The sequence below is a fragment of the Microtus ochrogaster genome, chromosome 7 (genome assembly GCF_000317375.1).
Source record: "Microtus ochrogaster isolate Prairie Vole_2 chromosome 7, MicOch1.0, whole genome shotgun sequence".
NCBI lineage: Eukaryota > Metazoa > Chordata > Mammalia > Rodentia > Cricetidae > Microtus > Microtus ochrogaster.
In genome coordinates, this window is record NC_022014.1 from 16,267,860 (window position 1) to 16,289,332 (window position 21,473).

At 44.1% G+C, this 21,473-nt stretch overlaps 1 protein-coding gene across 2 annotated transcripts in view; it reads right to left on the reverse strand.

The window, feature by feature from the left end:
- Lig3 (DNA ligase 3) overlaps positions 1 to 9,551 on the reverse strand; it is a 26,161-nt gene extending 16,610 nt beyond the window's left edge. The window contains exons 1-5 of one of the 2 annotated variants that reach the window (XM_026780225.1): positions 9,459 to 9,551; positions 6,376 to 6,929; positions 3,751 to 3,894; positions 1,071 to 1,268; positions 242 to 393 (exon numbers count right to left, since the gene is read on the reverse strand). In XM_026780225.1, the coding sequence (XP_026636026.1) occupies positions 242 to 393; positions 1,071 to 1,268; positions 3,751 to 3,894; positions 6,376 to 6,925 (1,044 nt within the window). In that variant the 5' untranslated portion in view covers positions 6,926 to 6,929; positions 9,459 to 9,551. Of the gene's footprint in view, positions 1 to 241; positions 394 to 1,070; positions 1,272 to 3,750; positions 3,895 to 6,375; positions 6,930 to 9,458 lie in introns of both variants that reach the window. The other variant, XM_005349379.3, reaches the window with a different exon arrangement.
- Between the last annotated feature and the right edge of the window lie 11,922 nt (positions 9,552 to 21,473).

The following is a 21,473-nucleotide window of genomic DNA, read 5'->3' on the forward strand; positions in this document are numbered from 1 at the left end:
TGGTTGCCGGGAATTGAACTCAGGACCTTTGGAAGAGCAGGCAATGCTCTTAACCACTGAGCCATCTCTCCAGCCCTGGAACTAGCTCTTGCAGACCAGGCTGGCCTCGAACTCACAGAGATCCACCTGCCTCTGCCTCCCGAGTGCTGGGATTAAAGGTGTGCGCCCCCTGGCTCTCAGTCATTTTTAAATCCTGGCAGAGTCCCACCTGGGCTGTGGCCTCCCTACACCCGCCTCTGACCTGTTCCAGATCCCGGGCCATCTCATCTGGGTTGCAGTTAAAAATGCGGCTAAAAAGTTTCACAATCTGCTTATCATTCAAGTTGTAAACACTCTTAATGACTCCCGGCAGCAACAGCTTCACTGTTAGGTACACATCACCGTGGAAGCCATCTGAAAACAAAAGGAAGGAAAATTCCATAAAAAAAATGGAGCTGCCAGGTGTGGACACAGCTTTAATTCCAGCATTCAGGAGGCAGAAGCCCGCAGACCTCTGGGAGTGGAAGGCCAGCGTGGTCTACACAGTAAGTACCTAGACAGTCAAGGATACACAATGAGGCCCTAAATAAATTAAAAAAAAAAAAAAGCAGGGACTGCTTCCCACAGCTCCCTGTATCTATCACTAGTAGTAGAAGCTAGGCTGTGGGTTTTGTCTGCCTCACCTTTATCCCATGATCTCCCACTGGGCGAAGCCCTGACTTTCACTTTGTGATGATGTAACAGATACGGAGTGACAATTTGCTAGATCTATGAAAGAAACAGGGTCAGACAATTCTACTCTACACTGGGCATGTGGTTCACCTAATCACATATGCAAGTGAACAATTTCTCTACTGGTCAAATGGGTTCTTCTGCCTCCTTAGGACAAAATATGGGCAGAGGAAGAAAATGGCCAAACACCCTGATCAGAACTGCCATAGAATATGCAGGGTCTGGTGACAATTACAGCTACAGGATCCCATTCCAAGATTATCAAGAATTTCAAGACACCAGCATATTATACCCATAGAACTGGTCATGGCGCTAAGCTTTTCAGAGGGAAAACATACTCAGGATGCTCATGGCCCTACCTCCTGTAGAGCCTTTCTGCAAAAAGTCCTGGATGATCTGGGTCTTTGTATTGTAGCTAGGGTTTTCGGCCACCATGGCGCACAGCTTCCGGAACTCTCGCAGTAGACAGTCTTTGTGCTTAGGGTCACATTTACTTGCAGACAGACTTGTCTTAGGGGCAGGGTTTGAGGGGCCTTGCTCAGAGTTGTTGGCTTTGGCTGCTGGAGAGAGAAACAACACAGATGATCCATTTTTCCTTTTGGGGAAGCACAAACAAGAAAGAAGAAAATAAAAATTTTGCTGGGACTTTACACACAGTTTTATTTAATCCCCACAAAGAGTCACTGGGGGTAGATGTACTACACCCTCGTCACAAGTATACATAGGGTAGGCAAGGAAAATTGGCCAAAATACCACTGCTTGAAGACTGGACTTAGAAGCATCTGTTTATATGAGCGCCTCATATAGGAACAGAGGCTGCTTTCAGGCCACAGCCATCAGGTGGATCTCAGCAATTCTAATTCTGACTCCAGAAAGGCTGGGCTGCAAAAGGGAGAAGAAACTAAAGGACATGCTAGTTTGAAATATTGCCATCGTGGGCTGTCAGAGCTGTGCAAACCTGACAGATTATAGGTTTCACTGTCTTCTTACTGATGAGACCAAGGCCCGAGAGCAGATAGCTTTCAAGACCACCTTGGTAAAGAAGCCAAGACAAGTGTGCCAGCAACAAAGTCAGGAATCACCACTCCAGTTTGTCTTTTCTTATTGTCAAAATAAAAGGCAATTTTATTTTGAGAGAGAGAATCCTCGGTGATTCTTTCTCACCTCTTTGTGATCACTTACAAGGCCAAAGCAGAGTTCTTATAGGAAGGAGCTGTTTAACAAAGCTTCTGGTTTGGGTTTTGTACATTGTAAATCTGACCTGGAATCTAAATCTGATGTGGGGCGGGGATTTTTCCAAAGCACAGTATTTAGCTGGGTTCAAGAGCACCCTATTCCTTTCGGCTCTTCTAAATTCCTCGCACAAGACCAGGGCGTGTTATCTGCATCCCTATCCTGGCCTACTACCAACAAAAAAAAAACCAAACAAACCCGAGTTCTCAAATAATAAAAACTGCCAGAGACAGCAGCACATGCCTATACTTTTAGTACCTGAGAGTTTGACACAGGAGGATTTTAATTTCAGAACAGCCTGGATAAATAAAATGTGAGTTGTGAAGATCGAACGCTTCACTGACTGAGCCATCTCAGAACAGCCTGGACAGAAGATCCTCTTCTATTTCTGGGTTGTGAGCCTAGCCTTTACCATGTAAGCCATTTATTTCTCTAGCAAAGACTCTCTCTCTTCAACAGAACAAATTAACCGTGTGTGTGCAAAACTCCTACAGATCCAGCATAATTTTTGTAACATTATATGCCATAGTCCTCATGACAGGACTAATGTCTTAATTCACAGACAAAGCCACAGAGGATCAAACAGGTGAAGACTTGTTCAAAGCACCAAGCTGTCAAGCATGAACCAAACCTCATTTCTTCTGACTTCACATCTAGGCTTCTTTGAACCTCCAAACTACTCAAGTCCAAAGGGTTTTATTTTATTATTTTCTTCAACTGAGTCAGTCTTAAGAACTGTTTATCTCAAACAATGAAACAGGCTACAGGGTATAGGGTAAATAACACACTATTGGGACAAACACAACAATGAAATAATAGTTCCATTGTGAGCCTGAACTTCATTCATAAGATGAGCATAATGAACGTAACAGAAAAGCACTTCTCAGGTTAAGGAAAGAACAAAAGCTATAGTCAATGCTTTCTCTTGCTATAGCCAATAAATGATCCTCTCAATTCCCATCTGCAGCATAGGTTCTAGCAAAGTTTCACTGATTCCAGTCCATGAACAGTAGTTTGTTATATAACAGAAACAACTTACATATGTGTGTATATAATCACAAATTACTATTTGTTTATCTTGCCAAGACATAAACAAGAGATTGGAGACCTAGTCTGAATCCAGAGCCTGTCCCAAGTCCACCTTCTTTAATTAATGGGCTCTACTGTCTCCCAACAAAACAGGAACCTGTCATTCAGATCTTCCTTCTAGTTTCTTGTTCACACATCTCTACCATAGGAATATATGGACAACTGACTGTTAAGGGAAATCAAGGAAAAATGTTCTATGCATGACCTATCCTCCCACACTTCCTTTCCAGTTTAGGCAAGCTTGGGGAAACAACTTCTCAGAATTCTGTCATAAAAAAGAAGAACTAGCCAAGTGGTGGTGGTTCACGCCTTAAACCGCAGCACTCAGGAGGCAGAGGAAGGTGAATCTCTGTCAGTTCGGGGTCAGCCTGGTCTACAGAGGGAGTTCTAGGACAGCCAGGGCTACACAAAGAAACCGTCTTGAAAAACCAAACCAACTAACCAACAACAAAACACCAATAAAGAAAGAGCAAGTTAGAAAAATCTTTTTGACCCAGGTAATAACTTTAAGTGGACGAGGTATTGACAAATGCAATTATGAAACCAACTAATGTTCCTGCTACACCAGAGACTGAGCACACAAAGAAACGCTGTAGAGCGGAGCACTGAGAGTCAGCTGTGGCTCGACTGCCACAGCATTCTCATTCAGCCAGAACCCCAGAGAAGACTCCACACAACGGAGGGAGGGCCTTAATAGTAGCCTTAACCCAATCTTACCTGAAAACCCAGAAAATTTTCGGGGATTGGTACTGGTGACAAACGAAGCACCTTTCGCTGGGGATGTCACCTGGCCAGTGGTTGTCAGCTTAGCCTGGACAGCCGTTTTCTTCTTTGGTGTACCAGCTGCCTTAGAAGACAGGTCTACAGGACCCACACAAAGAACAAAAATGTCCTTCAGAGAAAGATTACCAAAGAAGCTTTTGGAGATTTTATCAACAGTTCTCAATTCTCTGCTTGCTAAGTTTCCACTGTACTCTGACCCCAGGCTGGCTGGTCTTTTTTTGTGGTGGGAGAAGGTAAAAGGGTATTGGACAGAGAGAGGAAAAAGGTAATCTGGGGATCATTTACTGTTGGGGACTTGAACCCCATCTGCTGGAGTAAACAACCTGTTTTCCTATGCTTGCAGCTGCTCTGAGCAAACAACTTGCTTTGCAGCTGCTCCAAGACCCTCAGGAGTTCCTGATGGCAGGGAAGTGGTTTCTGGTGGGCTTGCAGCTGAGAGTTAGGGCGTGGCCACTAGTCAAGGAGACCCTATATAAGCTGTCCTAGACCACAATAAAGAGAGCATTCTTGGCTGTGTGTGTTTCAATCTCCAGCCCCTTGCCTGACTCACGAACCATACTGTAGTGTGTAGAGAAGGTGTTGCACTACAATTTACCTCTACTGGTAACTTGAAATTTCGTCAAAATTCCCCACATCTTATCCAATATATATTTTCTTAAAGTATAGACTTGAGGGAAATCAATAATCATTTATTTAAAAAAAATTTTTTTTGTATGAATGGGTGTTTTGCCTGTATGTATGTCTGGGTACCATGTGTATTCCTGGTACCCAGGGAAGCCAGAAAAGGGTATTAGATCTCTAGGGATTAGAGTTACAAATAATTATGAGCTGCCATGGGGGTGCTGAGAATCAAACTCAGGTCCTCAGAAAGAAATACCTTTGCTCTTAACTGCTGAGCCGTCGTCTCTCCAGCCCCAGTAATCACATTTTGATAGATAGAACTTGGACCTTGTTTTGTGGAATAACCCCAATATATAGAAACAATCAAGTAAAAAAAGAAGAAACCAGAGCATCCCTGTTTGGCACTGGTAGAAAAATTCCTGTTGACTGCATTTCCCTTCCCCTGAATGAGATAGAATCAGTAACAAAGGCTGAGAATAGAGGCCTGGAGGCTGGAGAGATGGCTCAGTGGTTAAGAGCACTGGCTGTTCTTCCAGAGGTCCTAAGTTCAATTCCCAGCAACCACATATAGGAGTAAACATGTGTGTGTGAATATATGCATATATGTGATTCTATGTATATGCACACATATATCTTTCTAGTTGTCTGTTCCAAGGACTTAGAAGCAAATACACCCCAAGATGATGAGACATACAGCATCCAGATTTTGGTTTCCAAAACTATTTTTCACTAATGGGAATTCAGAATCCTCGGAGGAATGTCTACTGCCACAGCTAGGGGAGGACACACAGAAGTCAAGAGCATCCTTTTATGCCTAATGCATAAGTACTCATAAAACGTGGCCCACAGGCCTGACACTCACCCCCGAGTACCTAGGACTGCAGGCTTATGCCACCTCACCTAGCTAAAACGCAAGGAAAAAGATGTGCCAGGTGTGGTTGGCAGTTGTGTGCAACCTCAGGAGTTGAGAGGCTGGTGCAGAAACGACTGAGACTCTAAGGTCAGCTAGGGCCACACAGCAAGACTGCAGAGAGAGAGAGTGCGAGATAAACTAGGGTTTACAGGATATAGAAGCCACCCTAAAGGGACTGCAGGCTGGCCAAATATGGAACAATTAAGTACCATAATGAACTTTAAGTCCCTGAGGAAAGTAGTAATCTACAAGTTTGTAAAGATAGAAAGGTGACAGCTAAAATGGTGGTAGCGGGTCTTTTATTCTTTAAAAATATCAACATCTAAAAGACCATAGAGTGACAGATTTGGTGACACAAGCCTATAATCTTACTCCTGGGGAGACAAGGCGGGAAGACTGCTCCAAGTGTGAGGTCAGCCCAAGTTACATGGCAAGAACACATCTAAACCAAACCAAAACCAAAAAGACACTCTGGAAATGCTGCAGAGTAAAGGAGGCTAAATAAACATGACAATTAGATGCAGTACCTAATCTGATGCTAGACTTGAACCCTACAATGGGTACTACTAAATTATAACATTTATACTACTAAATTATAATATTCAGTCAACTGACAAAACAGTATACAGATAAGAAAGTATTGCATCAAGGTAAATTTACTGAGGTTGACAGGTAAACTATGATCATGTAAGAGAAGATCCTATTTTTAAGATACACTCTAGAGTATCTACAGGGCCTGATGATACAATGTTTTCTGAATGGCTCAATAAAAACAATCCTGATATGTAGAGTGAGCCCATAGACAGGAATGATAGAGTAAACTGACTAGTATCAAGAGGGAAATCTGTGTACAGAGAATGTGAGTGCTCTTAGTATTAATTTTATTCTTATAACTACTGTGTGAATTTGAAATTATGCCCAAGCAAGATGAACAAAGAAAGAAATCTCCTAGACTCTAGTCTCCTTGCATCCTATTCTATTAGCACCAGCACCAGCAAGCTGAGAAAGCAGGTTCTCCAACCCACCTGCAATGTGCTGGCTTATCTGTTCCTTTTCGTTATCTTCCAGCTCTTCCCAGCCTTCCAGCTCTGTGAGATCTTCGATTTTTTTTGTGGTAGCCCGCGCCCGCTCCAGTTTCTCAAACATGCACTTAATATGGTACCACTCTTTCATATCGCCCCCAGACTCAGAGAAGGGATTGGGCACCACTTTGCCAATGCGGCATACGCCTTTTACAATCTTCTCCTTGCATTTCTTGCAGCCAGCTGTACCCCGCTTGGCATAGTCCACACAGAACCGCTGCTCCGCCATCTCACAGGGGCTAGTACAGAGTCCCACATGCGACCCTGGGAAGAAAACAAGGTGGGTGGCACGTGGTCTTAGATGCCCTCTCTGGAAAGATAGGACAGGCTTTTTTCTCTGGAGGAGGCGGCACCCACGAAGAGGATCTGTTTCCGACCACTGGCTGAACTGTCTTATGGCAGACCAGTAATTCTGTTGTGGGAACAGGCACAGTTCTTTTCTGCCAAGGGCACAAAGGTTTCTCGGGAAGAGGATCTTGAAAGCCAAAGTCATATAGCTGTATGAAAGGGTGGAAAATAAATACAAAGATATGAAGACGGGCTTCCAATTTCTTAATGGCCAGAATCTCAGACAGAGTTCGTGATTAATCAAGCACTTCCCAATGTATTCACCTAGGCTGAAGCAGAGTTCCAATACAGAAAACTCAGTTTCCAAAGGGGCATGCAACATCAACAATATGAGATACTAGTAATGAATGGTGCCCTTTAAATATTACCAAGATTCTAGCTGGGCGGTGGTGGCGCATGCCTTTAATCCGAGCATTTGGGAGGCAGACAGACCTCTGTGAGAAACGTGAGAATCACAGAGAAACCCTGCCTCAAAAAACAAACAAAAAAAAAAAAGGCACTTAAATAATTATAAGAAGTACTAGGTATAATCACTGCTTCTACTTGGATTGATTTATCCATCACTATCTTTGACTCTTACATTCCAGTTATTTCAACTTTCCCTGATTCAGGTTGCTGAATTAAGCAAGGGAATTGCTTATTCTGTTTCTAAGAATTTTACTCTTAGAACAACTACAACTTGAATTAAGTACTACTGTGGGTTACATTTTTTTTTTTTTTTTTTTTTTTTTGGTTTTTCGAGACAGGGTTTCTCTGTGGTTTTGGAGCCTGTCCTGGAACTAGCTCTTGTAGACCAGGCTGGTCTCGAACTCACAGAGATCTGCCTGCCTCTGCCTCCCAAGTGGTGGGATTAAAGGCGTGCGCCACCATCGCCCGGCTTGTGGGTTACATTTTACAGATGGAATTGGAGCAGAGAAGCAAAGTAACTTGCTGAGGGTCACACAGCTAACAAATGGCTGAGCATGGCTTTGAACCCAGGCAGTCAATCTGATTATAGGCTCTGATGAGTTGCCTCTCAAAGGAGGGCCTTCTTCTGAAATCCCAAATCTGTTATAATGGCTTGTTTTCTAAAGGTACCTCGTGTTATATTTCACAGGTAAACTTCATAAACACGATGTAATTGTTCTTGGTTATTAAAACAAAACAAAACAAAAAAAAAACAAAAAACAAAACAGACATCTATCTGCCTGTCCCTGCTTCCGAGTGCTGGGATTAAAGGCAGCGCCACCACCGCCCAACTATTAGTGGCTTTCTTTATAGTTTTAATTTCCAATATACTAGAAACTATTTTTGTCCGCACACTGCTTGAAGTAAAATTGCTACTGTGTCAACAGAAAGCTTACTCTCTCACTGCTGTGCTGCACAGAACACAGCACAGCTGGTGAACTATGGAAGGGAAAGGACGGGAAGCCAGTTTACCCATGGGGTGGGCGGCAGATACCAAGCGGTTCAGTTTCCTTCAACTTGCTATGTAAACAAGGCCATCCCGAAACAGCTAATCCTGCCTCCAGCTCTCTAGAGCTGGGATTATAGGTATGAGCCAAGAAGCCTAATTTCTTTCTTTCTCTCTCTCTCTTTCTTTCACTTTTCAAGCAGGGTTTCTCTGTGTAACAGCCCTTGCTTTCCTGGAATTCGTTCTGTAGACCAGGCTGGCCTCGAAATCAGAGATTTGCCTGCCTCTTCCTCCCGAGTGTTGGGATTAAAGGCGAGTCCAACCATGCCCCGCTTCAATTTATATTTGTTTATTTTTCGTTTTGGGGGTACTTTCTATGTAGTACTGGAAGTCACTATGTAGGGCAGGCTGGCATTCTGAGGGCAGGGATTAAAGGCGTTGTACCAACACGCCCAGCCCTAGTTTTATTTTTATAACAATTAATTATGATGGTTCTCGCTTGTAATCTCAGCACTCAGAAGGCAGAAGGACTGTGGTGTCCGTTCGAAGCTAGACAGTCTGACTTACTTAGTAAATTTCAGTCTAGCCAGGGCTAAATGGCAAGCCCATCCATCTCAAAAGAAAAACATCCTCCAAGATTAGAAGCACTTCATGGGGTGGTTAGGAAAATCACAACGAATTCGAGGGCGGGCTGGAGAGAGAGTTCTGAATTCCTGGGTAATGTATACCAAACTTGTGTATTTAACAATGTAGGACTGGGGGGGGGGGGGGGGAAGGTCCATTAACTGGGGAGACTCATAGTGGGTCACCCAAGCCTCACGTTTAAGAATCAGAGAGGCGAGTGAAGGACGGCAGGGCCGAGGAGGAGCTAGGGGAGAGCAGGTTTTCAACTTTCCGCACATAATGGTGGGTGGCATGCAGCCCTCGGCCCGGGATGGGACAATTAACCACCGGGGCCGACCGCGCGGGGAGGCTCAGGAGCCCCGGGGGCCGCGGAGAGCAGCTCGCCGATCTGCCTCCATGCTCTGCCGGGGAGCCGCGGCCGGACCCCTAGGGACATCCACTCGGGCGCGGGTGGCATCCTGCCCTCCCCAGTGCCCGCCTGGGGTCTCAGGGGCCGCGGGCCTCCCGTGGGCTCCCGGGGGGCCGCCACGTCACGGAGGGTGTGCCCCCAGGCTGAGCGGCGGGCGGGGGAGGAGCCACGGGCTCTCCAGCCACGCCGCGCTCGGCCCCGGTCCTATCCCTCCCCACACCGCGCCCCGCAGCCAGCCGCGCCGCCCCTCACCTTCCTTCCCGGCTGTTCAGGCTCCGACGCTCCACACGGGCCGCCCGCCTAGGAGCCCACAAGGCCGCGGGCCTCGCACGCTGACTAGAACGCCTGTCTCTTTAAATACGGGTCCTTGAACTGGAGGCAGCGCGCAGGCGCAGTAGCCGAGCCGGACCTGCGCCCTCGGACCCCGCCCCCTCCGGCCGCCGCGTGTGTCTGTGTTCCGTTCCGCCCTAGAGGGTTTGAGCTGAGGAGTTGTGGGGTTCGGTGGATGTGGTGGGGCGCAGCGCACCTGAAGTTCCTAGAATGTCTCAGATTCTTAGATAGTAAAGATAGTAAATGAAAAAATTATTGCGGTGAGCCCAGGAAGGAAAGAGCCAGTGTTTCCACCGTTGTTTTCTATTCCTGCCCACATGAGTTTTGCTGAATTAAAAAGAGGCTTCTTCAATTTAAAAAGGAAGTTGGGAACTGTGAAGGAACGACAGGGACACTGGCCCCGATTATGTGTCATTTAGTGTACTACTGCTTCTAAACCTCAGGTTGACTTTGTGAGCTTGAGGCGGCTAATTTTACAAAACTCAAAGTATCCAGGGCAGAACCTAAGTGATGTTGTTCAGACTGGTGGGAACGGCAAACAATTGGGCTTTGTTAGGGAAATAAAGAGCCGATGCTGGAGCGAAGTTCTATTTTGTGTGGAAGAGTTTGGCCTTTATTTCGTTGGGAAAGAATGTTGTGAATGAAGAGCCTGGTAGCTAATGTTGAAACTGGTCATGGGAGCCGGGCCGTGGTGGCGCTCGCCTTTAATCCCAGCACTCGGGAGGCAGAGGCAGGTGGATCTCTGTGAGTTCGAGACCAGCCTGGCCTACAGAGCTAGTTCCAGGACAGGCTCCAAAGCCACAGAGAAACCCTGTCTCAAAAAAAAACCAAGAAAAAAAAACTGGTCACGGGAGATGCTAAGGCAAGTGAACCCAGTATATCAAAGTGGCCTTGGGATGGAGAGGAAGGTGCTTGTTTGAAATAATTTTTTAACATTACCTGTGTGAGGTGCTCAGTATCTTGATAAGACATGAATGACCAGAGTGAGATGATAAACTATAAGGTCATTTACCGAGCTGGAGAATGAACGCTGAGCGAGGCTTTTTGGACCGAGCTCAGCCAGATCCCTGTTTGAAATGAGGCACAGGCTCTTTGTCTTCTCTTGTGGCAGGATAAACCTGGATTTGAGAATCAGAAGGACCTAGGAAATTCAAGGCCTCCAATGAGGAAAAACCAACATTTTGACTGGAGAATCTTAACTGTACTGATGTTTCCCTAGCCCTGTGCTGTCCAACCCTTTATCACTAGCGCATATGTGGTTGCTGAGGGCTAGACATGTGACCAGTCTGAACCGAGAGGTGCTCTGAGTGAACACTGCACACTGACAAGTTCTCGACCCTTCCCCACAGAGTGTGAAATCTCTCATTAATAGTAATAGTGCAGGGAGCTGGAGAGATGGCTCAAAGGTTAAGAGCATTGTCTGCTCTTCCAAAGGTCCTGAGTTCAATTCCCAGCAACCACATGGTGGCTCACAACCATTTGTAATGCGGTCTGGTGCCCTCTTCTGGCCTGCAGGGATACACACAGACAGAATATTGTATACATAATAAATAAATAAATGTAAAAAAATAGTAATAGTGCATATGTTCCAATATCTGCTGAAATAATGTTTGATATGTTGGGTTAAATAAAATATATCTTTGTGTCATTCACCTGTTTAATTTTACTTTTTTGAAAACGTGACATCAGAAAACAGGAGGCTGCATGCTTGACTCCCACTGCCCTCCACAGTACAACGCGCCACAGATTTACAGCTTACAGTGCAGTACAGTGGATCTCTGTATCCCTGTACCCTGTGTCTTGAAAGGCTCTCACTATGCATCCCAGGCTGTCTGAAATTCTATCTGAAGCCAGTGTTAGTCTGAAACTCCTGGATCTTCTTGCTTCCCTCTTTTTCCAGAGTGCTTTATGCGTCTTTTTATCCTCAATGCCTAGAAAAGTTGCCTGCACATAATAGGCACCCAGCATATACTCTTTTGTTTGTTTTTGGGACATGGTTTCTCTGTGTGGTTCTGACTGTCCTGGAACTCACTCTGTAGTCCAGGCTGGCCTCGAATTTCCAGAGATCCACCTGCCTCTGCCTCCTGAGTGCTGGGATTAAAGGCGGCTAACACCACCACTCAGCCAGCATATACTTCTAAAAGAATGAAATTCTTGGGCCGGAGAGAGGGCTCAGCAGTTGAAAGCACTGACTGTTCTTCCACAGGACCCGTCAGTTCCCAGCACCCACATGCAGCTCACAACTGTCTGTAACTCTAGTTCCAGAGGATCTGACACCCTCACACAGACATACATGCAGGTAAAACATCAATGCAATGAAATTCATGAGGTATATCCATTCATTATCAATGGATAATTTTCAAGATCCTTACAAGGAAGCTCATTATGTCTTTGACAATATTTGGTTTGTTTGATTAGAAGTACATGGCACCCATAATGATCTCTGACTAGGGCCCCCCTGCTATGAAACATAACTAGAATGAAAGTTAGCAATTGCTCCCCCCCCCCCTTTGGTGGTAAGAACACTGAAGTTTCATTTAGCACAAATCTCAATGCAGTGACTTTTATTTTTCCATTTTTGGGGGTGAGCAGTCTCACTGTGTGGCTGTAGGTCTGTCCCCAATGTACCGTCTCCCTAACTCAACCTGTAATCTGGGGATTCAGGCCTCATGCTAAGCTTGTGTTTCTTTATAAAGGTTAGGTCTGATCCGTCAAGGAGAGAGAAAGTTTGGTGAGGAAATAGGGCTTTGGAATGGCACAGTTAGGTTTGAATTACGTTCTGTCCTGAGCTGTGTAGCCTTCATTTAGTTCCCCTGGTGAAATGGGAGAAGTTCTGCACTATACATTTAGGTCTGTGATCCACCGAACTGCTTGCTACTAAGAGTGTTAGGGGCTGTTATTCGTGTCCTCTCTGCCCCTTCCTTCTTCGCATGTGGATGTCTAGGTTATTCAAGCACCAATGCTTGAAAGATTTTATTGCTTTTGCTTCTTAAAAAAAAATGAGGGGGCTGGAGAGATGGCTCAGCGGTTAAGAGCATTGCCTGCTCTTCCAAAGGTCCTGAGTTCAATTTCCAGCAACCACATGGTGGCTCACAACCATCTGTAATGAGGTCTGGTGCCCTCTTCTGGCCTGCAGGCATACACGCAGACAGAGTCTTGTATACATAATACATAATAAATAAATAAATATTAAAAAATGTTTAAAAAATGAATCTTTTAAAGCTGGGAATGGTGGCACATGCCTTTCATTGAGAGGCGGAAGCAGGGGGATCTTTGAGTTGAGGTTGGTGTACAAAGTAATGGATTCCATCATGATGCAATTATACTTTGTTCTTTTCTTACCCTCCCCACTGCTCTTCTTGTGCCCTCTCCACCTCCAGCTGGATCCCTTCTGCCATCAGTTTCCCCTTCTGCTTTCCTATTACAGGTATTCCATTACCCTATTTCCCGGCACCATTAAGATCTCCTCCTCCCCCTCCTGATCCCTTCTCTAATTTCATGACCTACAAACACACATACATGAATAATTTTTTAAATTCAGGTTTCACATATGGGAGAAAAGTACAGCATTTGTCTTTGTTTTTTTTTTCTTTTCCCATTCAGAGACTATTTATGTGAAGCTCTACTTCTGGGCTCTGTATTCCTGTCATTGGTGTATTTCTTTTATTAATATTGCCATGTTGGTTTCTGTAGCTTTAGAGTGAGCCTTGACATCAGCTTGTGTAGGTCCTCTAAGCTGTGTTCTTTTCCGTTAGTAGTTAGGTTGGCTATTGGGGGTCTTTTGTCTTTTTACATAAATATTGGAATCACCTAAATCTAATAGCCACAAAGTGACTTGCTGAGATTTTTGACTGAGATTGAACTAATTAGAGATCAAGTTGGGAGAAACTGACATTTTGAATGGTTTGAGTCTTCCTGTCCATGAGCATAAAATTTTCTCCTTTTTATTTATTATTTGTGTAACTGTATGTGTGTGTTTATGTGTATGTGGATGCTCACTCAGGAATGTACATTAAGTGATTTTCTTCCTTAAAAAAAATAGGGCCAGGCGGTGGTGGCGCACGCCTTTAATCCCAGCACTTGGGAGGCAGAGGCAGGCAGATCTCTGTGAGTTCGAGACCAGCCTGGTCTACAAGAGCTAGTTCCAGGACAGGCTCCAAAACCACAGAGAAACCCTGTCTCAAAAAAACCAAAAAAAAAAAAAAAATAGGGCTAGCGAGATGCTCAGTGGTCGACAGTGGTCGAGAGTGCAGACTGCTTTTCCAGAGGACGCAGGTTCGATTCCCAGCTCCCACATGGCAGCTCACCACTGTCTGTGACTCCAGTAATGGGATCTGACACCCTCACACAGACACACATGCAGGCAAAACACCAATGTGTATTTCTTCTTTGTTCCTATACATGTGAGCAATGCATCTGGATTGTATGCAGCCCTAGTTCTCTGCTTTCATTACTCCTAGGAGCTCCCACCACATCCCCATCTGCTTTCATGTCCTATTTTGTCAATAACCCACCTAGTCCACTTAGTGCTGCCTGTTGGAGTGCTGACTGATCGTGTCAACCTGATCATAGCACCTGATCATGTTTTCTAAACATGACATGGTTACGGAACTCAGGAACGTACCGGTGCTATGATCAGGTTGACTGCTCTTCAAGCTGATGAGGGAGAGGGACTTGATCGGGGGAGGGGGAGGGAAACGGGAGGCGGTGGCGGGGAGGAGGCAGAAATCCTTAATAAATAAATAAATTTAAAAAAAAGAAAATAGCATCTCACAGTGCTCCTCCCCATCCTCCAGTTCTTGCATCTTTCTACCTGTTTTCTCCAGCGTTCCCTGAAGTTTCATGGGAGGGTTGGTGGTGGTTGATAGACATGCTCCATTTAGGTCTGAACCCTCACTAAATATTTATTCTCAGCATTTGACCAGTTATTAACTGCAGACCACCACAGAAAGAAGCGTCCCTAGCCATGGTTGAGGTCAGCACTGTTACAGAGATAAGCATTAATATTTAGAAGACAGCTGGACAACATGTCATTTAGCAAGACAACAGTGGTAGATTCTTTAGAGCCTGTGACCTTTGGAGTTTTGGACCTTTGACTAGTTTGGTGCTACCAGGCCTTAATTCTTTCCCTTAAGCAGGTCTCAAATCCAATCCAAAAGCAGTTGGTTGCCCCTATAACCTTCATGCCACGATTGCACTGATGAGCACATCTTGCCTGGAAGGTCAGTATTGTACCTTGTGAGATTGGCTGCAGGGATACCATTGATGCCTTTTCTCACTCAGCATCCTGCATAGCCCCTTCCAGCACTCTGAAAAGGAGTCATCAGGTAGGAAGTCTTCAGGACAGTTCCATCTCGGTTTCTCTGTCCAAGAGTGTTGTATCTTTAGCAATAGAGCCTACCATTTAATACTTTGTTCTGGTAAGTAACCAAGAACAACGGTAATAGTCTGTGTTGTTTTAGGGGCCTCTGGGACCTCTCCAATCAATAATTCAGGGAGGTATCCCTCACTAGGTTCTGAGATTTTCATATAATACACCATATCTTCTAGGGTAATGTTCACCTTGCAGGGTGTCTGTATTCAAACTCCCTCACATTTTATTCAGGGGCAGGGTCTTACTTTGTAGCCCTGGCCAGTCTAGAACTTGCTGTGTAGACTAGGCTGGCCTTAAACTCACAGAAATCTGCCTACCTCTCCCAAGTCATGGGATTAAAGGGGTGCACCATGATACCCAGCATTTTTTTTTAATTAGCTTATAGAGTCATGGATTTCAATAGGGATTTTTCATACATCCTTAGTTTTTTTTTTTTTTTTTGGCCAGTCCACTCCATCCTCTCCTCTCTGTTACCGTAACCCACCCCATCATGGTTTATGTAGAGGTCAAAAATATTGGGAGTTAAAGGCTTACCTTAACTTTTTACCATCTTAAAAATGCTCCTAGCCGGGCGGTGGTGGCGCACTCCTTTAATCCCAGCACTCGGGAGGTAGAGGCAGGCAGATCTCTGTGAGTTCGAGACCAGCCTGGTCTACAAGAGCTAGTTCCAGGATAGGCTCCAAAACCACAGAGAAACCCTGTCTCGAAAAAAAAAAAATGCTCCTGGTCAGAAAAGGATTTCAGATAAACAATAAGAACAAATCCAGTGTGTTTGATAAATGTGGTTTGATGGAACAAGACATCCCACCCCCGCTGAAAGGTCTCTATGAATCCCAAAAATACGTCGCCCAACAAGCACCAGGAAGTAGTTTGGAGAAAACTATACCCAAATTCCTAAAATATTGTTTATAAATGTTTACTTTCATTTTAGAGGGATTGGTTACAAATGGTTTATGGTCACAGTCAGTCTCTTTCTTAAGAAAGGGGCAGGGTATGATATAGAAACAAATACTCTACATTAGTGTGGATTTTGGTCCATTGATACAACTTTAAGATCAATTTTGTTACACTCTATATATACATATATAAATAGATACATATATATTTCTACTCTTGTTCAAGGTATTATGTTTATACAGCTCATTTTAAAATGTAATGTATAATTAGTAAATATAGATTAATAGTCATATATAATAATCAAACTTTTAGTCATGTTAGTTAGATTTTCTAGATACACAGAGATATATTTCAATTAATTTCAATTAGATAATCTTCAACACTTTGAAGACCTATGGAATATGGCATTTAAAAATGTTTAAGAACTTAGACTTTTCTCGACAATGAGATATGTCTGCTTCTGGTAGCACAATTATTTCAAAGAGGATGATGGGCATTGAAGAAACTTATTATAGAATTTGCCTTCAGTGTAATAAAGCTAACCATTTGGGCAAAAAAACTATTCTTGCCTGGACTGCTTGGTAGTATGCTGTATGAACTGAACATGGAGGACCCATAGGAAAGTGACTGCTGAACTTTCCAAAAGATGGGATGGTCCTTCAGGGTTCCTGCTCCACAGAAGAAATTGCCAGACATTCTGCAGGACACAGAAGAAAACAACTAACAAACTTTGCCAGTACAAAGTAAAATCTGCCAGATACTATGGACCTACCTATAGGTTGAAGATGGATGCCCCAACGTTGCAAAAGAACTTCAGGTCACTGTCCAGGCAGCGAGATGTCTTTGTCAATTTTAGAGTTTTGGAAGTTACTTACAATGCACTTCCTGTTTATTTTAGGTAATGGTATATCCTTCTGGGATCTTTGATTGGAGTTCAAGTCAGATAGTTATAGTTTTCTTTAGTTATAATAAAAGATAAATTAAGACGAACGGTTTATATGATCTGAAGAGAAACCAGAGTATTAATAAAAGATAAATATAAAACTTTAGAGTCACAAAGATAGGCTAGATGATAAAGTATTTTCTTTAATTTTGGCTATTACAGGTAGACTAAGTATAACTGTAATTCTTGCTGGATAATTGTTCTGTTATATGTAATTTTACTATGTTAAAGTTAAAACCTTCCTTTTTAATCAGGCAGAAAGGAGGAGATGATGTGGGATGTCCTTCTGTATATGTGTTGCTTTTATTGGTTGATGAATAAAGCTTTTTCAACCAATAGCTTAGCAGAGTAAAGCTAGGTGGAAAGTCATAACAAAAATACAGAGAGAGAGAGAGAAGGCAGGGATGGGGAGACACCATGTAGCTGCCCAAGAAGCAAGATATGAGGAACAAGCCACAAGCCTCATGGTTAAAAAAAAAAACAGACTATAGAAATGGGTTAATTTATAGTTAGAGCTAGCCAGTAAAAAGTCTAAGACATCGGCCAGTTAATTGTAACTGTTACTAAGCTTCTGAGTGGTTATTTGGGAACAGTTAGGCAGAGAGAAACTGGGGGGGGGGGGGACTAGCAGGACAGAGACTACTTCTAGCAACAACAAAGTTTCTCAGCTCACTGTTTATTTTAGCCTGGCAGGTCAGTGAGCCCCTGGTATCCACTTGTCTCCACTTCTTGTCACTCTCCATGAGATGACAGATGTATGCACCACTGTGACCAGCTTTTAAATATTGTCAGGGACCAGCTTCAACAAGGATACCACTTACCAGGGTGGGGGCATGGAGATTAGAAAAATAAGTAATGAGAGTGAAGACATGAGTGAAAATAACATAAATAGCATAGGATAGTATTGGGAGGACAGCCCATTGGATCCTGAATCCTGAGTTCTGAGTACAGAGTTTGCCTGTGTTTAATTTTCCATACACTTCATATTCCAATACAATGGGAAGAAGGCAAAAGATTGCTGTAACATGATACTAAGGATAACTAGAACAGCTACTTGCTTCAATACTTTAAGACATCAAGCCATTAATTTATGAGAAAATCATTCTGTTGTTTAGGCAGTGAACCCACCCTAGTTCTGAAGGCAACCACTCTATGAGTCAAAACTCATAATTCAAAAGAAGGAGCAGAAGTATGTTTGAATTCTCTGACCTTTGTTCAGGGTGGAGTGGATCTACCTATATGGACTATCTTAGTGTCCAACACACCAAGTAACCACACTCTAGGTCAGGGTGTGTAGCCACAGTTGTCAACAACTTTGAGCAAGCTGACCTCTCTGACCTTCAGACAAAGTGAAATAGACTCATATATTTGGGCCTCCACAACATGGGTGGGAGGGCTTTGAACTCAGGTCTTCCTTGTGCTTGCACAGTGAGCCCTTTGCCCACGGAGCCACCTCTTCAACTCTATTTTAGAATTTTGAGATGGGAACCTGAAACTTCTGATCTTCCTGCCTCGGCCTCCCAAGAACTAAGATATAGGAACATCCCAGAGGACGGTCCAGTGTTCTGCTCTGTGTGTGTTCATACACAGGTGCATTCATGGATGTGCAAGTGTACATGTGTATCCATGCATCTGGAGGCCAGAGAACAATCTCAGGTACGCTTTCTCAGGTGCTGTCCCTCACTGTGGCTTTTTGTTTTGTGGTATTTTGGGTTTATTTGTTCTTTGGTTTTAGAGAAACCTCTCACTGACCTAGAACTCAACAAGGAGGCTAGGCTAAGGCCAACTCTAGGGTTGCAAACATGTCTTCCTTGCTTGTGTGTGTGTGGGGGTAGTGGAGGAACTTCTAGGTCTTGAACTCAGGTCTTCACACTTGCAAGGCAAGCACTTTACTGACTAAGCTATTTCCCAAGCCCTCTTCTTTAATTTGTGCTTTGGTTTTTTCATCAGTTTTATAATAGATTTAATTCATCATATTTTGGTAGGTTTGTACCTTAAAATTTCATTCAAAGGGATGATGAAATAAGAATAAAAATAGCTCCCAGGATTGTGGTAAAATTGGCAAATAATGTTAATTTGTAAACTGTTCACTGCAGCTATTTCAGCAAATGTTCATTTTTTTCCCATCCCCAAACCTGGATACATTTCTGTCACTGCAGCTTCTCTAATCATCCGGTCAGACACTTAAACACTTATTGAATGTCTACTGCATGTCAGACAAAATTCTAGGACCTGGGGTCCAGCAAAAATCCTTGCCCTTGTGGAGTTAGCAAGTTAGTGTGTTCAACAACAACAACAAAAAGTAAAGTACATAGACTGTAAGATATGAATGGGTGTCATGGAGAGAGAGGCAGAATCCGAGGTAGCGGCAGTGGAAGGAGGGTTGCAGTTTTTAATAGATGTCAAGAAGGTCTCATCTACCCAGTGACAGCTAAAGTAAGACTTAAAGGAATGGAAGTGTCACTTGCAGATCTAAGATAGAGCATGAAAGATCTGCTGGGAAAGCAGCAAGGAGAGCCCCGTGGCCAGAGTAGCCCAAGGCTGAGAAGAGCAGCAGTTGAAGCCTGCAAGGAGAGATACCCTGTAGGGCCTTGTATGCCATTGTAAAAAGACCGGCTTTTATTCCAGCCGAGATGGGGAGCTAATAGATTGTACTGCAGGAATGAGACATGATCTAACTTCGTTCTTAACAAGACCCCTGTCACTCTGGATGCCCTGTAGAGAAGGCAGGAGATGATAGGTGGCCAACAGTAATTACCTGTGTGAGAAAGGAAGGCCGCTTCACTAGTAAAAGTGAAAGAGGTGCTTCCCTGCTTCCCTAGAGGATCTATGGGTGGCCCTGGGCATCCTTGACTCTCCCAATATTTTAATATAAACGTTTTTGTGTGAACACATTTTGGAGAGGAGGACTTTGGTTGATTTTTTTTTTTTTTTTTTTTTTTTTTGGTTTTTCGAGACAGGGTTTCACTATGGCTTTGGAGCCTGTCCTGGAACTAGCTCTGTAGACCAGGAGATACTAAGGCCCTTAGTGGTGAGTAATGAGGATATCCTAGCTTGTTCTGCCTACCCAGAAGCCCACAATTAACTCCATTCCTCAAACCCTAGTCACAAATCTTCCAGGGTATTGATCTTATGTTCCTGTCTCAGAGCTAACACCACCATCACCCCCTTCAATATGATTATCCCTGACTTCCAATTGAGGCTTATCAAGATTAGTAATGAAACAGAAACAGGTTAGAGAGACAACTCTGCAGTTAAGAACTCTTGCTGCCCTTGCACAGGACCTGAGTTCACCCAGCACCTACAAAAGAGCCCCCTAGTGCCCACATTTCCACCTGCAGGCATCTGATGCCTTCATCTAGCCTCTGCAAGCACTTGCGCTCGCGCACATACATGCAAAACTAAAAAGAGTTTTTTTGTTGTTTTGATTTTCGAGACAGGTTTCTCTGTGTAGCCCTGGCTGTCCTGGAACTCACTCTGTAGACCATGCTGGTTTCAAACTCACAGAGATCCACCTGCCTCTGCCTTCAGGCACCACTACTGCCTGGCTAAAAACAAGATCTTAAACAAAAAGAGAAACACACAAACAAAGGGCCTACAGGGAGATGTGTAGACTGTGTTCTTGCTGCTCACTTAGAAGTCATGGGCAGCGCTAGAATGAACACTTCACATTGTCTTGGAGAAGGCAGACACTTGGGGAGTTGGTCTGGTCTCAGGGGATTCCCTTTTTAATAAGTTCTGCTCTATATGAATCATATAAATCTCAGCAACAAGATCTGATCTTACAGTTTGGTTTGCTTAATGTCATATAATTAAAAGACATTTTAAGGAAATATGGTACAAGTGTTTGCTAGGAAAAGTATTTAAAAGTGAGCAGCAGCATGCAGTGTAGAACTTTAAGACAATTCTGAAGCCATTTCTGACAACTCTCTGTGCTCCCCCTCCTCCCCTGGGAACCAAGGACATAACAGCTATGCATGCGCGCGTACTGAGATGTTGGGAACTTTCCATCTCCCTGAATAGGAGCAAGATACCCCTTAGGTGTTGACTCAGTTACTGATGTTTTGACTTAGTCCCTGGAAAGAGGCAAAGTGACCCTCAGAAGTTTCCCTTTACCTCATCTGATCTGGCAACGACTTTCCAGCCAATTATTGGTAATAGCCTTTTTGAATAAGCCAATCACAATAGTTAAAGAACAACCCCCAGACACCCCTTCCCTTCTGTGGTTTTTCCCTTTAAAAATAGCCTGTACCAGACATTCAGGGTCTTCTAGCCTTCCGACTGCTGGAAGACCCTGTCATGACAGAATGAATAAAATCCTCATGCTTTTACATCAGCTGTGATGAGAGATGGTCTCTTGGGGAGACTCCTCCTCCTCGGTGATTGGACGCTAGGGCCCAAGAGCAGGAGTATACGGTAATTCAGCTCAGCCTCGTTCTCCACTGTGGCAGGTTGCAGACTTCGTTTCTTAGTCAGAGGGGTTTCATGATCTCTTTTCTGAATGTCTTGTGCCACAGCTGCCAAGTTGAGCCAGAACTGAGTTGAAGAGTAGAGTGGGAGTGTTCAGTGCACGGCAGAGGGCTGGGGGTTCAGTGCATGGCAGAGGGCTGGGGGTTCAGTGCATGGCAGAGGGCTGGGGGTTCAGTGCATGGCGGAGGGCTGGGGGTTCAGTGCACGGCAGAGGGCTGGGGGTTCAGCGCATGGCAGAGGGCTGGGGGTTCAG